This window comes from Stegodyphus dumicola, chromosome 5 (genome assembly GCF_044657685.1).
Source record: "Stegodyphus dumicola isolate Sdum_Otavi_A_Nest chromosome 5, ASM4465768v1".
In the NCBI taxonomy this organism is placed as follows: Eukaryota; Metazoa; Arthropoda; class Arachnida; order Araneae; family Eresidae; genus Stegodyphus; species Stegodyphus dumicola.
In genome coordinates this window covers 129,711,540-129,728,550 of record NC_140772.1, presented here as the reverse complement: position 1 = coordinate 129,728,550, position 17,011 = coordinate 129,711,540, and the positions used below count along the sequence as shown (strand labels likewise).

The following is a 17,011-nucleotide window of genomic DNA, read 5'->3' as shown; positions in this document are numbered from 1 at the left end:
GCTTCTGTGACCAAGGCGTCTATGCCAAAGTTGAACACAGTTCTCATTTTTGCACTGAAATGCTACATGAGCTGATGGTTCATTATTCCTGTCTATTGGTTTAATTTGGTAAAGATTATTAGTTGCATGACATCCTAGAATAATCTGATCTCCCTTCATGATCATACATTTATTTCCTTTAATCAGAACCGAAAGTCCTTTTTCCGATATTTTCTTAATTGAGATTAAATTCGTTTCTAATTCAGGAGCGTATAAAACTTCCGATAAGAGAACTTCAGTTATTTTTTGTTTAGCATTTAATGTTTTAAAACGGACAGTTCCTATCGCCGTTGATTTAATACATTGCCCATTCGCAGTCATAATATCTGATGGATTTATGGGTTTACATTCCGTGAAATATTTCTTATTATTTACCAGGTGATTACTTGCTCCGCTGTCGAAAATAAAACTCTTGGATGATTGATGTACGGTGTAGTTAATAGACAGAGCGATGCTGTCACGTCTGGATTCGATTTCTGGTGTTTTAATTTTTATTTGTTGTTGATTCATCCCGAGGTTACCCACATTCTTTGCATGGCGTGTTTTAGAATCCGCGTATGTTTTCTTAGAGTTTTGGTGCGGCTCATTTTTTTGTTTCGATTTTAGATGATAACACTCTAATCTAAAATGGTTATTTTTATGACAATATGAGCAAAACTTTTCTCTCTTTGTCTTGTTTCGAAATGAGGCTTTAAATGCCTTTGAATCTGATAAATTATTTTCAACTCTCTTGTTAAATTCGTCAATTAATTTCTCTTTTAAGAATTCTGTATTCAGTTCCGATTCTGCTCTGGCTTCAAGAGCCGTAATGAGCGTATCGTAAGAACTAGCCATTGAACAAAGCAAAAGTGCCGAAACGTGTTCGTCTTTTATGTTCTCACCTATTGATTTGAGTTTATCGACTAACTCCAGTAATGCATTTATATGTGTTTGCATATTTCCGTCTTCTTCAAGCTTCAAACTGTAAAGCTTTCGCAAAAGAAATAGTTTACTTGAAAAATTAGACCTTTCATGGACCTGCTTGAGCTTTTCCCAGGTGGCTTTAGCAGAAGTTCCATGTTTAATGTGAATTATTTGGCTGTCTTCGATAAATAAATTTATCATCGCGCGACATTGCCGATCCCGTTTACTCCATTGTTCTGTAAAGGGGCTTGGAGGTACATCTTCGATTACATCGTAAAAATCCTCCTTTATTAGTAGCATTGGCATTTTCAATTTCCATGTTGAGTAATTGCTGGAATTCAGTTTTGCAATTTGCATTTGACTTGAATTTATTTTCGGTTTTGATATGAAACTACAGTTTAGCTTTTACAGTTTTTTTTTATTATTATTATTTAATTAGCTATGATCTTTTCATCAGGACTCATAATCTTTTGTTGTAAAACATTTTATAGCCTCGAAATTTCACAACAAATTAATAAAAATAGAGAGCAAAATGATTCTTCTTACCTTGTATCCAGCGCAGCATCAAGCGAGATCATACCTAATTAACTTGTAATCCAAAAATAGGTGTAGACTGAAATTGTAAGATCACAAAACACATTCTTTATTAATACATGAAAAATAGATAAAAATTTGTTAGTATTCTAAACACATATTGAAAAAGGGAGTTCACTGTCCTTTCCTGAAGGAGTGAGAAAAGTAAAGTATAGAGAATAAATGTGTTACACAGTTAACTCTTTTGCAGGGTTTCCAGTTCATACAGTTTATCGGGCTATTGGCGACAGTCCATCACTATATGCATACCAACAATAATACAAAAATGTAAAAAATAATGTAAAAAGTATTCCTTACAACTAGTAAGACTTTAAATAATAAAAAACAAATTATCACCTCCTGATGCTTCAGTGGTTTGTTGGAACCTTAAATTATATTAACTGAGTTACAACTCTAGGAAATCTATACAAAACTATGACACTAACTTCGGTCAAACAGACAAATCATAACTAACTTTCAAAAGTTACCAACCATGCCAGCGTCAGGCATTCATGTCTGTTCTGATAAGCAGGTATCTCTAGGAATGCAGCAATCATGGCATTTTCCAGTCTTGTGCTACAGATCATGCTGATTATGATTTTACTTCTTATTTTAACCTATGCCATTTGACATAAAATCTGTCTGCTATTTATTAAGCCTCTAGACTGAATAAGTGCATGACGAAATTAAACTTAAGAGAAAAAATTAGCATAAAGCTAATGGTTTTTAAGACGTAAATAAAATGTCACTAGCCTTCTTTAAAATATATTCAACTAATAAAAGTGTAAAATATTTATTTAATGTTATTTGATAAATTTTACAAAATTTTAGTTATTTTCAAATTTGTTTTATAATTAATTTATTAAATTATGTTTAATATAATGCATCCTAGTTACGGGTCTGTTTTATTCTTAGGATGGTATTACAAAAGTGATGTTCAGGCATAGATTCTTTAATTGAATGATTCAGCTGCATTTGCTGATACGTCCTTAATTTTATTCATTAATGGTCCTTAAAAGTACTTAATTTCCATTTGCAAAAATGTGTACGAACTCTGTATCTGCATCTTCCTCCTGCACATCTACTGGCAGATAATGAAAAGCAACTTTTTTGTAAATCTGTTAAAAATAATTTTTTCATGAGCCAGTCAAATTATGTGAAGATAATATGAATTCTATAATTCCTTTGTATTAACAAGTAAACAAATGCCTTTGCTTTCAAATTTAATTAAGTATCTTACACAATTGCCAATTGAAGATATTTATATCCTTCTGATTTTCTAAAAACTATTTGTTTCATTTTAGTGGACAAAAATTAAAATGATGCTTATAAATGTCAGTCTGTTAACATTTCATCCGTAGGTGATGTTAAGATAAAAGTCTGAGTAAAAGTGAATTTCAGTAATACAGGAGAGCATAAAGTCAGATGTGGCATTATTTTTGCATTTAATTTTGTGCTAGATTTGAGTTACAAATGGGAAGAATTGAATTTTTAACTTTATAGTTTAAATTTTATTGTATATTCTGTTTTAATTTTTAAATAAAAGTATTAATTATAGGTCCTGAAAAGAAAGAGATGAATCAGCATTTTGAATGTGAGAATGGTCATTCCCCTTCAATGTAAGTTCTTTTTTTAATTTGAAATCTCCGATTTATTTAATGCAAAAAGCAGAGTTAACAAAACCTGTGTACGAATTCAAAAGAAAATTCCTTTTATAATTTATTATATCATAAGTATTATTTCTGTCTTAAAAACCTTTTTTTATCTGTGCATTAACACTTGATAAATTCACTTTTATTGATTAAAAAATAGTACTTTGTTGATGATTAATAATTGTAATGCATGAAACATTTTATTGTTAAATTAAAATTGAAAATCAAGTTTAGGAATAAATAAGATTCAGTTGATGTTTTTTAAGCCTAATTTTGCAGTAAAATAGCTACTACATCACATGCTATTTATAGCATGTGATGTAGTAGCTATTTTATGCAGCATTTCATGCTGCATAAAATTGTTATTCGTATAATTTGCCGTAATGATAGCTGTCAGCAGTATTGCTTGTTGGCATATTATGGTCTTGTCCTCCGAATTGCGATTCTTTTAGCTGGATCTTTAACGTAGTCGGGATGCACAGTTACATATACAGATAAATAGGCGGACAATCAGCTGCATATTTGTATCAATAGATTTGAGAATAAATAAAGGGGTACCTAGACAAAGAGATAGGTAGATATATTGTTGATGCTGCTAAATAAGAGACACTGTTTTACATTAATTAATTTATTATTTACAACATCTCTCTCTTACTAATAGAAGTTTAACATACTTTTGATTTTTAATTGTTATCTCTCATGTATATTTTTTTCAATCTAAACTCAAGAACTCATTTTTTACTGTTGCCAAAACTAAATATGAAATACGAGGCGTATTCGGAAACTAAGTACCGTTTTGGAAAAAAAAATACTAAAACAATTTTTTCGAATCCAATTTTATTTTTACATGAAAATACATGTCTTAAACTATTTTTCAACATAGTTTCCGCCAATGATCAAACACTTGTCATAGCGGGTGACCAGTTTTTGTATACCATCGTCAAAGAAACTTCCCACTAGTTTCGATAACCACGACTCCACAGCATTTTTCGTGTCATCGTCAGATCCAAAGTTGCGACAATTCAAGCGGTCAGACACAATTTCGAACAAAACAGTACGTGAAATTTGTGGAAATGCCCCTGAAAGAGTTGTCATTGTGAAGCGTCTGTTCTCATGAATTGCTTCGTCAACTTTCCTTACCAAATCATCGGTGACAACAGAAGGCCGACCACTCCGAGCCTCGGCGTGGACATTTGTTCGACCTGCATTAAACATTCTTATCCACTTTCTCACCATTCCATCACTTATATCGCGTATTTCCCATAAACTTCTGTCACTTAACGATAAATTTCGGCCGGGTTAACATTCCTCATGTTCAAAAATTTAATCATGGCACGAATCTCACAGTCAGCGGGAGAACTAATTGTCTTAAACATTTTGAATGTGCACAGCAAACTGAAAACACAACATAGAGCAACAAAAATGGCGACAATTGAAAGTCAGTGAACAAGAAAGACTTGTGCGCCTGTGCGGGACGCCTACCACAGCGCTGTGACGGCGCTGGAATGAAACGGTACTTAGTTTCCGGATGCGCTACGTACAATGTTGCCAATGAATCGATTTCCTTTAAAAATTATTTAATTGGTAAATAACTTGCATTCATCCCATGAATATAAATAATAACTAAATGATAAAAATGACTTTTCAACACATTTTGTAAAATAAAGTACACTTGTCCTCCAGAATTTTTCTACTTGCTACATTACTTCCCCAACCCGCAAGTCTTTCCTCTCTCACAAAGAAAAAGTTCTCAAAAGAGTTTTTCACTTAGAGAGAACTTCACACATAGTATGAAATCTGTAATGTTATCTTTCAAAATCAAAATCTGTTTTACTTTACAGAGTTATTTGAAAGCAATATTTATACTTCTTATTGTATATTTATTTTATTCTGTGTACCTGTTGACTGCAACAGATGAGCATGTTTGATAGTACACAGGTTTGTCGGGTTTTTTGGGGGGGGAGGAGGACAACAGATATTGAATGTAGACAATCAATATCTCTTGTCTCCCTCCCCTCAATGAATGTAGTACCCGAGTGTTGATTATGAGATTGCCCTACGTGTTGGTGACCATTTCAAAACTTTTTAAGTTAGTTCAAGGAAAGCAAAATATTGCAAAGCAGTTATTTGAAATCCATTCAATGGTAATATAATATTTAATAAGTGTTTGTTCAGTAGGAAAAATTCTATTCAATTTTGGTTTCTACATCTATCAGCATCATGAGGGTTAAATGAAAAAAAAAAAAAATTAAGAAATGGAGGCAGAAACCCATGGCAGTTTTTGATGAAATATATTTTATATATCATATATTAATACATCAGCTTATTGCAATCATTTTGCACTTTCCCCCCCAGTATTGATTGTGGATTTATACTGCTAATTGCTAACAGCCAATTAATTGTTTGTTATCTTTACACAAATGAACTAAAAATATATTTATATACTCTGAACTGAGCTTAAGTTACAAATGTTGGAATATGATATTGAACCTTCCAGTTTTATACTTACAGAAATCTATATTGTCAAATATCTTTCAACTAATTACACTAAAACTAAAAATGCACATTAAAACTTGTTAAAATACTAAAAGGAAATCAAATCAAAATGCTTTTCTCATTACATTTTTTCTGTTTTTATCATTTTCATTCAGCATTTTAAAAAGTATTTTCTCTCTCCTTCCTGCATGCCTTTGTGGTGTAACTTTATAGATTTCTTCAGTTTAAATAACGAAAAATTCTAAAAGACTGTACAAATGGCACCCAAACTAAAAGTTGGTGGACCATAATTCATCACCATCAGGATTTGGTGACTGTGTCAACCAATCCCCAGTTACTATAAAAAATTGAGTATATAAGGTATTTTTCCCTCCTTTCCGCATTCCTTCCTGGTGTAATTGGAAGCATGCTCGATGCATATGCAGGAGGTATGGATTTCAAATCCTAACATATTTCTTTAGTTTCTTTGCTTTGAAAAATGTAATGTGACATTTTCCGGAAAATTCCAATCGGGATTTTAGCTAATAAGCACTTAGAAACAATTTTGCTGCTAAAGTGCAGAATCGCCCACTTATTTGTTTACCGCTTTTTACAAGGGTTAAAAACTATTGGATTTTTGTCAATTTTCTTTTACTTTTTAAGTCAAACTAGGTCGATGTGTACATAGATAAAGTCAAGGGTGTGCACAGTGCTATTTTTGTGCAATTCTGGGATTTTTTTTAAGTGAAAATAGGTCAATGTGCACATGGATACCGAGTATGTGCAATACTTAAAAATGCGTCAAGCAGTGGGGGATTCTGCACTTTACCCAAAATTCTATTGCCGACTTTTCGTCATGGGCAATTCTCAAATTGTTAAATCCATAGGATATCAAAAAAGGATTTAAAAATTAAACTAGTATTTCAATGGTGTCTTAAGAAATATAGAACTATATAAACTTACGCAATCTGAAATCAGTGCATACGCTAGATTTGGCGCACTGTTAAATGGGCGCGTTTGCTAGATTTGGCACTTTTGGGCATACATTTTCGCTGCAATTTCTTTATGGCCCTTAAAACGGAATAGTACCAAAATTATTTTTAGTTCTGGCCATAATGAAAGTTAAAAATTAGAATCCTTTTCCATTAAAGGCCTTAGGCTGTTGTGTAATTTGAAGGGAAAGGCTAGAGGGCGCTGTTGCTCGTATAGTTAAAAGAGAATAAAGTTTGTTCATGTTGAAGGCGGCGGCCTAAGAATACGCTCTGTATATAGTAATTAAAATATTGTTAAAAATGTAAAAGTGTTAAAATTAGTGAACTCACTGAACCACCATTACCTAATTTGAAAGATGCACATATTATTAGATGGTGCATCGCCGTAAGGAATTAAGGCTTTGTGAAGATTTTAGATGTTCGATCCAAGTGTTTCGATTTCAATGGATATTTCATATTCAAGGGACAATGGAATTCCAAATAAAGGTAGGGAAATCTTAAATTAATTATTTAGTGATTATTTGTAGTAAATTAGTAAGTATTTATTATTGCTGTCGTGGGTGTATTTAAATTAAATAAAATAGAAGATAAGTTAGATAGGTTGAAACTTAAACGTTCCACATTGAGATCGTCTGTTACTAGGTTAATTAAAGTGATTGAAGATAAATTAAAAATTGAAGGGGAGGAAAATTCGATTAAAGAATTACAGGAATTGTTTGAATTATTAACCGAAAAGAATAATAATTTGAGAATGCTTGATGATGAAATACAAGAGTTAATTGATGTTAACTTAATTGAAGAAGATTATACTATAAGCGAAGAATACAATGACAAATGTATAATTGCTTGTAGTCAAATTAAGCAGTTTCTAGGTGCGGTTACCGCAGTACCGCCAGTGAGGAATCCCCAAAGTTCTGATTTAAACCAGTCTAGTGGTAATGGAATTTTGCACGTAAGTTCCAGTTCTAGTGGGAATAATACGCTGAAATTACCAAAATTAATGATTGATAAATTTTGGGGAGACTCCAAACAATGGAATGAATTTTGGAATAGTTTCGAAAATTCGATACATAAAAACGAAACTCTTTCAAAAATACAAAAATTTGCATACTTAAAAACATTCTTAACGGGACAAGCTTTGAATGTTGTTTCAGGCTTTAAGTTAACAGAAAGTAATTATGATAGTTGTGTAGCATCACTAAAGGACAGATATGGTCGAAAAGACCTGATCATTAATTCATTCATGAATAAAATTCTCAATTTGGAAGCCGTTAAAAATTCTGCTAACGTAAAGGCTTTATGTAAATTATATGACGAATTAGAAGTTTCGATTCGTAATTTGGAAACTTTAGAAGTAACTTCTGGCTCATATGGACATTTATTAATTCCAATTTTATTAAAATTAATTCCGGACGATTTAGTTTTAGAATTTAATCGGCAAAGAGGATCGAAAGATAAAGTTGAAGTTTCGGAATTAATGCAATTTATTAAAACGGAAATAGAATGCAGGGAAGTTTCAAATATAGTATTAAATGAAAGGGAAAATCCTGTGCCTCCGCGAGTCGATCAATCAAAATGTGAAACTAGAAAATATGTAAAAAATACACCCACGGCTGCATTTCATACTGCAGTTAACCGAAAATGCATCTTTTGTGATAATTTGCACGAGTCATATAAATGCGAAGTGAATGTTTCTGATAAATTAAAGAAACTAAGATCCGAAAACCGCTGCTATTCTTGTTTTAAAAAATTTCATATATCAAAAAAGTGCAGAAATAAAACTAAATGTAATAAATGTGGCGATATGTATCACAATAAATCGATTTGTACTAATAAATCCCTTGTAAACAAAAAGTCGGAACAAGGTTATTCCGAAAATGCAACTGAATCTCTGACTTTGAATTCTGAGGAAAGAAATAAAGTTCAAAACTTAAAATTAATTGCTTCTGTTCCTCAAGGTGATAATAATAATGACTGTAATGCCAGGGAAATATTATTACAAACTTGTACAGTTTATGCTTGTTCTAAGTATAAATCAAAATTAACTAGATTAATTCTTGATCAAGGCAGTCACAGATCCTTTATAACGAAAAAATTGGCCGACTATTTAAAACTTACTCCAATCCGTTATGAAAGACTTTCTGTTTATTCATTTGGTGCGACCAAGGCAATGAATCATTCCTATCTGGTCGTTGAAATCGAAATTCAGAATTGTAAATAAAATAAAAATTGAGTGTTTGATCTCCGATGTTATTTCCTCGGCGCCCATCAGTGTGCCTAGTAAACAAATTGCAGACTTCATGGAGCATCTGGGGTTGCAGATCGCCGATTGCGCAAGAAAAAATAACATAGATGTTGAGATATTAATTGGGGGGGATGAATTCTGGAATGTAGTTTATTCCGAAAGAATTAAAATATCTGAAGGATTATACGCAGTTAGTTCTGTGTTTGGTTGTGCTGCCGCAGGAATCGAGAAATATAAAACAAATAAAACTTGTTCTGAAAATTTAGCGGTAATGACAAACACTGTTGTGTTAAAAGATTTAAGAGGTTTTGGGGAATTAGAACATATAGGAATTAATGATTCTGATGATTATTCAGATATTGACTGCGAAATAGTAGACCAGTTTGAAAGAAATTTGCAGTTTAAAAAACGGAAGATATGAGGCAAATTTAATCTGTAAATACAGTCCAAATAATCTAGGAAACAATTTTAAGGTAGCTAAGAAACGATTCGCAAACCTTCACAATAAACTAAGTAAAACTCCGGAGATTTTTCAGGAATATAAAAATATAATTGAGAACCAGATATTAGAAGGAATTGTGGAGGAATGTCCGAATAATGATACAAATTTGGGATATTTTCTGCCTCACCGAGCAGTGATACGACCTAGTGAAACTACTAAGGTAAGAATTGTGTACGATGCTAGCTCAAGGACAGAGGACACGAATTCGTTAAATGACTGCCTTGAATCGGGACCTAATCTAAATCCAAATATACTAGACATTATGTTAAATTTTCGTAAGTTTAAGAAAGTGTTTTGTGGAGACGTTGAAAAAGCCTTTTTGATGATCGGAATTGCTGAAGGTGAAAGACAATTTCTAAAATTTCTTTGGTTTAATGAAAATAATGACTCCTTTAAGATTATGCAAATGTGTCGCGTAGCTTTCGGTTTGACTATATCTCCTTTCATTTTGGCCGCCACTATAAAATATCACATTCGGAAATATAAAGATAAAATGCCGGACAGTTTCCAAATGTTAAATTCTTCTGTCTATGTCGACGACCTATATTTTTGAGCAGGAACAGTTGAAGATGCATATCGGTTATCTGTAGATACGATTAACATATTTAAGGATGCTGGGATGAATTTCAGAAAATTAAGAACTAATTCTAAAGCATTAAATGATTTATGGGTCTCAAATGGGATTAAGGAATCAGAGAACAAATTAACTAGTGAATCGAATTTCTTAGGCATGATTTGGAATTCCATTGAGGACAATATAAAGTTCAATTTAAAAAATTTAATTGACTTTTCTACTGGAAACGATTTTGCTACAAAAAGGAAACTTTTGCAAAGTATCGCCCAAATATACGATTCATTTGGATTTATTGCACCCTTTGTTATCCGGGCAAAAATTATTATGCAAGAAATCTGGTGTTCCGGTTCTGACTGGGATGAGGTCCTTCCTGCAGAGATTAAGGACAAATTCAACATTTGGCAGGAGAAACTTAATGATTTAACTGAAATATCGATACAGCGAAATTTCTTTGATGATGATCCGATGAATATAAGCCTTCACCTATTTTCAGGCGCTAGTCTTAAAGCATATGGGGCCATCGCATATTTCAGATATTGCACGAGTGATTCTGAAATTAAAGCTTCCTTTATCATGTCGAAATGCAGAGTTGCACCTTTAAGATCAATCACGCTTCCTCGTTTAGAGTTAATGGGAGCACCCGTGGCTGCTCGAATATATAAATATTTGAAAAAATTGTTTGGCGATTTAATTGAGGATGTTTATTTTTGGAGTGGTTCCGAAATCGCCATCACTTGGATTAAAGGTTCGCCAAATAATTGGAAACCATTTATCGCCAATCGTGTTACAGAAATACAGGGCATATGCAACAAAAAATTGTGGAACCACTGCGAAGGAAAACAAAATCCTTCCGATTTACTGACTCAAAGAATTAGTGCTCAGTCACTAGTTAAGAATAATCTGTGGTAGCATGGGCCGCACTGGTTACGTTTTCCTACGGAAAACTTTCCTAAACAAAAGAAATTACAACCGAATTCAGAATCGTTAGAGATAAGAAAAAATATTATTTTGACTGCACCTGTAATTAACAATGAATCACCAATTTTGCATATAGAAAAATTCAGTTCTTTAGGAAAATTACTTCGAATTACTGCCTATGTATTAAGATTTATTGGGAGGCTTCGGAAAAGGTATACAGAGAATGGACCTCTAAGTGCTTTTGAGATTAAAGCAGCTGAACATTATTGGGTAAAAATTACGCGAGAATCGTATCAAGCGGAAATAATTAAGTTATCAAATAAAAATTCAATTATCGATTCTTCCATCTACTCCCTTAATCCAAGGCTTGATGAGGAGGGAATTCTTCGGTTGGAAGGTCGCATTCAATTTGCAGACTGTCACGAGAATTTAAAACATCCTATTCTATTACCCTCTAAGTGCAAGTTTACTGAATTGATCATCATGGACTCGCATGAAAGGGTATTCCATGCTGGAGTTAATTCGACACTAACTCAGATCAGAGACAAATATTGGATCATTAAGGGAAGACAGCGTGTTAAGACTATCATCAGCAAATGTGTGATATGCAGACGATATAATGCTCGTGCTGGGGTGCAGGATATCGCTCCACTTCCTCCAGACAGAATCCAAGAGTCGCCTCCATTTGCTGTGACCAGGTTGAACTTCGCCAGTCCATTTTTTACGAAAGACAGGCAAGGTAAAGTTTACATGCTGCTGTTAACGTGCGCGGTCACTCGTGCCTTACATATAAAGATAGTAACTGATCTCAGCAATGAAAGTTTTTTTGCTAGCTTTCCGAAGATTTTTAGCTCGCCGAGGACTGTGTACCACCGTGTACTCCGATAATGCCAAGACTTTTAAAAGAGCTGACAAAGAACTAAAACATATTTTTAAAACTTTAAGTGACTCATCTGTGAAAGAATTATTTTCTGCTAGAGGCATAAATTGGAAATTTATTATTGAGGGGGGTCCATGGTGGGGAGGGTTTTGGGAGCGTATGGTACGAACCATAAAATCCAGCTTACGCAAAATTATTGGTCGATCATCCCTTACTGTGAAAGAGCTTGAAACAGTGCTCATTGAAATCGAGGCAATGATTAATTGTAGACCAATTACCTACGTGTTTACTGATCCCAATGAACCTTCTCCACTAACACCCTCTTATTTTCTGGTTGGTAGACGATTACTATCTCTGCCTGCTAATAAAATAACATCAAATAATTTGATTGGATCAAGAAATTCAATTATTAAACAATATAAATACCATCAAGATATTTTAAATCATTTTTGGAAGCGTTGGAGATCAGAGTATCTTTTTAATCTGAGATCTGCCAATATTTGTCCTCCACATTCTAACGCATCTCAGTTTAAAATCAATGATATTGTTTTGATTCATGATGATAAACATCCCAGGAATCTCTGGACAATAGGTAAAATTTTGGAATTAATGCCAGGCAGAGATGGTAAAATAAGATCTTGCATAGTTAAAACACCTACTGGTACCTTAAAAAGGCCTATACAATCTATACAATTGTTATATAATATGGAACTTAACTAATGTTTGTATTTTGTATTTTTAAGTTTGATTCTCCTAACCTTGCTGATAGGTATCATTTAATGTTTGTAAATTTTATGTGTATATAATTATGTATGCATGTTTGTTATATTTAACCATTTCTCTAGGATTGATTGTCTAATTATTAATTGAATACTCTGAAATATATTATTGAAATATGAACTCTCCATCGAGTTCAGGTGGGAGTGTTGTGTAATTTGAAGGAAAAGGCTAGAGGGCGCTGTTGCTCGTATAGTTAAAAGAGAATAAAGTTTGTTCATGTTGAATTCGGCGGCCTAAGAATAAGTTCTGTATATAGTAATTAAAATATTGTTAAAAATGTAAAAGTGTTAAAATTAGTGAACTCACTGAACCACCATTACCTAATTTGAAAGATGCACATATTATTAGATAGGCAGATAGCCCTCGAGTGATTTGCCATAAATAAATAAACTAAACCAAAAAAGGGGCAATAGTCATTGCTAAATCTTAATGTTGGTGCAAAATCTTGCCTGAATTAGTAATGTCAACCCTAACTATAAATTTTGATTGCTTTTTGAAAATTTAATCATGTGTGAATATTTGAGAAACATATTAAGAGTTGCAGTGCACAGTTCCATCAAACCAGTTTTTGATTTATAATCCTTTCTTCTCCAGGCCTGATCATAGGCTGCTGTGCTCCTTTGGTGCTTCATTAGCTCTGCACCATAGCTTCATCTTGTTAAGAACACTTTCACTATGGATAACGCCTGTTGCTTTGTTGCCATGATGGTAAAGAAGCTGGCTGCCATTGCTTGGGTCTGTGTTGAATCCTTGAAAAGGCATGAATATTTGGTTGTGTATAGTGACTTTTTGACATGGGCACTTAAACACTGTCAATCTGAAAGTCCTTTTAAGATACTGATGATAAGTAAAGAGGGATAAGAGACTCTTGGATCATTTCATTGTGGTGTTCTTCGTCAAAATCGATATGGTGATGGATAAAAGTTGAAATCTTACCTCTTTTGGTATCCAAGTCCCTGGCTAATAAAGGTATTTACTGCTTCTATTGGCTCTGAATCCAAATTAATCTTTATTTTAACAACTCCATTTCATCAAATAATGTCAATCCGCATTTTAAATCAAAAATAATCTTTATTTCGTTTTTAGCAAATGTAAACTCTTTAGAATAATATCATTAATAATCTTTTGTTGCCATTCCAAGAACAACAAAAATTGAATAATCATTCTGTTGCCATTCTGAAAACAACAAAAAACAAATAAAACACTATTAATCAGTATTTAAAGTTTCTGTATAAGCTCAAGCCACAACAGTACTTCTTTCCCAGTAACTAAGTTGCGGTAGAGCATATTACCTTTAAAACACACTATTTACAAAAAAGAAATATTATTGATACATATAAATGCTAATCTTGAAATCGCACAGGTTTTTTTTTTTTTTTTTTTTTTTTTGTCTGCCCTACACTTGATTGTTTTGCAGGAAACTTGTTAATTTTAGAAGGTAAGTCTATTAGAGGTTTGACAGGTTGTCTGTCTCATGGACGTTGTTGGTTGCTTCGTAGTAATGTCTGGTGTTTGCAATAAATATGCAGGCTTTAATCTATCAGTAGACACTGTAACATCTTTGTGATTAATTTTTACTGTAAAATATTTTTCTTTTCTGTCAACCACTTGAAAAAGACCATCGTAAGGGGGTTCTAATTACTTTTTAACTCTGTCTGTGCAAATAAACACATGCGATGTTGTTTTCAAGTTTTTAGGGACAAATATTTTTTGGACATATTTATCGGAATCTGTTCTTGGTCCCATTTTTTTTCATAGTTTCTTTTACCTGCTTGACAAAAATATCAGGTGGTCTTGGAGTTGTGCTATTATGGAAAAATTCTTCAGGTAATCATATATTTTGTCCATAAACCATTTGAGCAATGGTATATGCAGAGTCTTCTGCATAGCTGTGCGATTTCGGTACCATTTGCTGCATACAACTTGAAATCCGTGGATTGTTTGTCTTGTGCTGATGCAGGTAAAATGCTAACATCTGCACCGGTATCAACTAATAAACACACTTTCTATTTTTTATCTCTGATAAATAGACGAAATTGGCAACGTTCTTTAATATTATCTGCAGTAAAGCTTGCTGCCTCTTTTACTGCGCATTGTCATTTCCCTGATTGGATGATCTATCAGTTGACCAACTGCACAGCTGAGTACATTTATCCAGATGACATTTGTTACCAAAACGGAAATGATAAAAACAATATTTTCCTTTAGGATTAAATCTTTTCCTAAAAGTACTGCAAGATCGTCTGCAGGACAGAGAGTTGTTTCTAAATCGTGGTCTCGATATATAATGAACAGTCATTTCGACAATTCACTGTTCAAGGGGTTGTATTTTCATTAACAGTTCTGTATTCGAGCAATTACCAGCTGTTAATACACCACAAATCTCTTTAGAAGGCGTCATATCAGAAATTTTATCAGCCATGATCGCCAACTTGGGTAATTCTTCGTCACTAACAAGTATTATATTATGCATAGAATCCGGCAATTTCTCTAACCATAACGTTTTAATTAAATTTTCAGACACATCCGATGTTGCAACAGATTTTAATTTTTGTAATAATTGACTACATTTCAAGTTGCTTAAATCGATTCCTGTAAGAAGTTTTTTAATTCTAGTACTTTCACTTTTCTTAAATAAATCCAGAAGCCTTGTTTTGAATTCTGTATGTTTAGTAGCGAAATTACTGGTTACAATATCACAGATGTTCTCAACATATTTTGGTTCTAACTGTGATACTAAATAGTTAAATTTCGTTTCTTCCGAAATAATTCCATTTATCTTAAACTGAGCCTCAACTTGAAAAAAAACCATATTTCTGGGGGATCCAACCAAAATGGAGGAATTTTGACACTTACCTTACACAGTTCATGTGCAGGATCCGTGACAGCTTTATCATCTTCAGACATTTTTACTTTAAAATCGAAAGTCCAAGTCACCAGGTATTGGCTTTGACTCCAAATTAATCTTTATTTTTACAACTTCGTTTCATCAAATAACGTCAATCCACATTTTAAATCAAAAATAATCTTTATTTCGTTTTTAGCAAATGTAAACAACTCTTTAGAACAATATCATCAATAATCTTTTGTTGCTATTCCAAGAACAACAAAAATTGAATAATCATTTTGTTGCCATTCTGAAAAAAAAAAACAAAAAACAAATAAAATGCTATTAATCAGTATTTAAAGTTTCTGTATAAGTTCAAGCCACAACACTTCTTGGTTGTGATGAATTCATAACCGTCATCAAGATCCTCTAAGATCAGGAGGATAAGAAACAACATGAGTAATGCCTTGTATTTGAAAGACAGACTCTTCATCATCTGGCATCTTCTATGTTACAAAATCTCTTTCACATTTTTTCATCAAAATTTTGCACAAAAACATATATCTAGATCAACATATAATGAGTAATAATGTTTGGCATAGTTCACAGTGTAACTCTGCTGTCATAGGTTAACTTGCATCTTGACTGCTGCTTCATTAATGGCAGAGTACCAAAATTCCAAATACTACAATATTGCTGGGAAAAAATTACATATATATATATATTCACACGTATTTGTAGTATAGTAAATGTTGTACATACACATGTTCAAAATATATAATATATGCAATGTAAATTCAACTTCAGATTCATAAATCATTTTTATGTTTATCTGTTTCTAAAAGTACTTTAGACCATATAATTGTTGTATCTTGTGGTGTGGGTTCAGTGAAGTGCATGACGCAACTAAACGGACTAGTTCACGGCACAAAAATTTATTTGTAACTCATAAGACAGCAGTGATGTGCTAGTTACGCAGTTACATTACATTCTCCTCTACTCTTGTTCACAGAGGTTCTCAGGTATATGAGTACTGATACTCATCAAAATCCAATGCTACATCCCTCCCCACTTATTTAGAGATTTAATCTCTGAGGAGCTTTGCAGATGTGCAAAGATCGTCTAAGTTCAGGCTGGGGTTGCTGCAACTCTTTATCAGAATTCACTGGAATGACTGGCTGAAGTTTTCACAGCTTCACTTCTTTGTTCGATGTCCTTGTCTGGAGCCTGTGGCTTAACGTTGCCATCTGAAGTTGCAGCCATACGAGGTTGATAGATTACCGGTGCAGACGGAACCTCACTCCCTACCGATCTGATCTGATCGACGTGCTGGTGCAGTAAAGTTCCTTGAACGTCAGTGGTATAATGCAGCGCTCCATCCTTATTTGTCACTCTGCCAATTTTCCATCGGGAATTTGCTGATCTATAATCCTGAATGGCAACCCTTTCTCTGATCTCAAAATTTCTGTCTTTGAAATCATAAGTATTCCTTTGGAGCGTTCTTCCACTCTTTTTCTAAGATTTGGAACAGCTAAATCAATTCGAGTTATAATTTCTCTTTTTAAGAATAACATTGCTGGACTTAACAAGGTTGTCATGTTCGGTGCCTTTCTGTAATTCATGAGGAATATGGCAAATTTTTGCTTGATAT

At 33.2% G+C, this 17,011-nt stretch overlaps 1 protein-coding gene across 1 annotated transcript in view; it reads left to right on the top strand.

The window, feature by feature from the left end:
* Nucleotides 1–17,011, top strand: part of DNAlig1 (DNA ligase 1) — a 170,789-nt gene that overhangs the window by 41,883 nt on the left and 111,895 nt on the right. Inside the window, exon 5 of the mRNA XM_085817061.1 lies at nt 3,074–3,134. Coding sequence (XP_085673187.1) covers nt 3,074–3,134 — 61 coding nt within the window. The remainder of the gene's footprint in view (nt 1–3,073; nt 3,135–17,011) is intronic.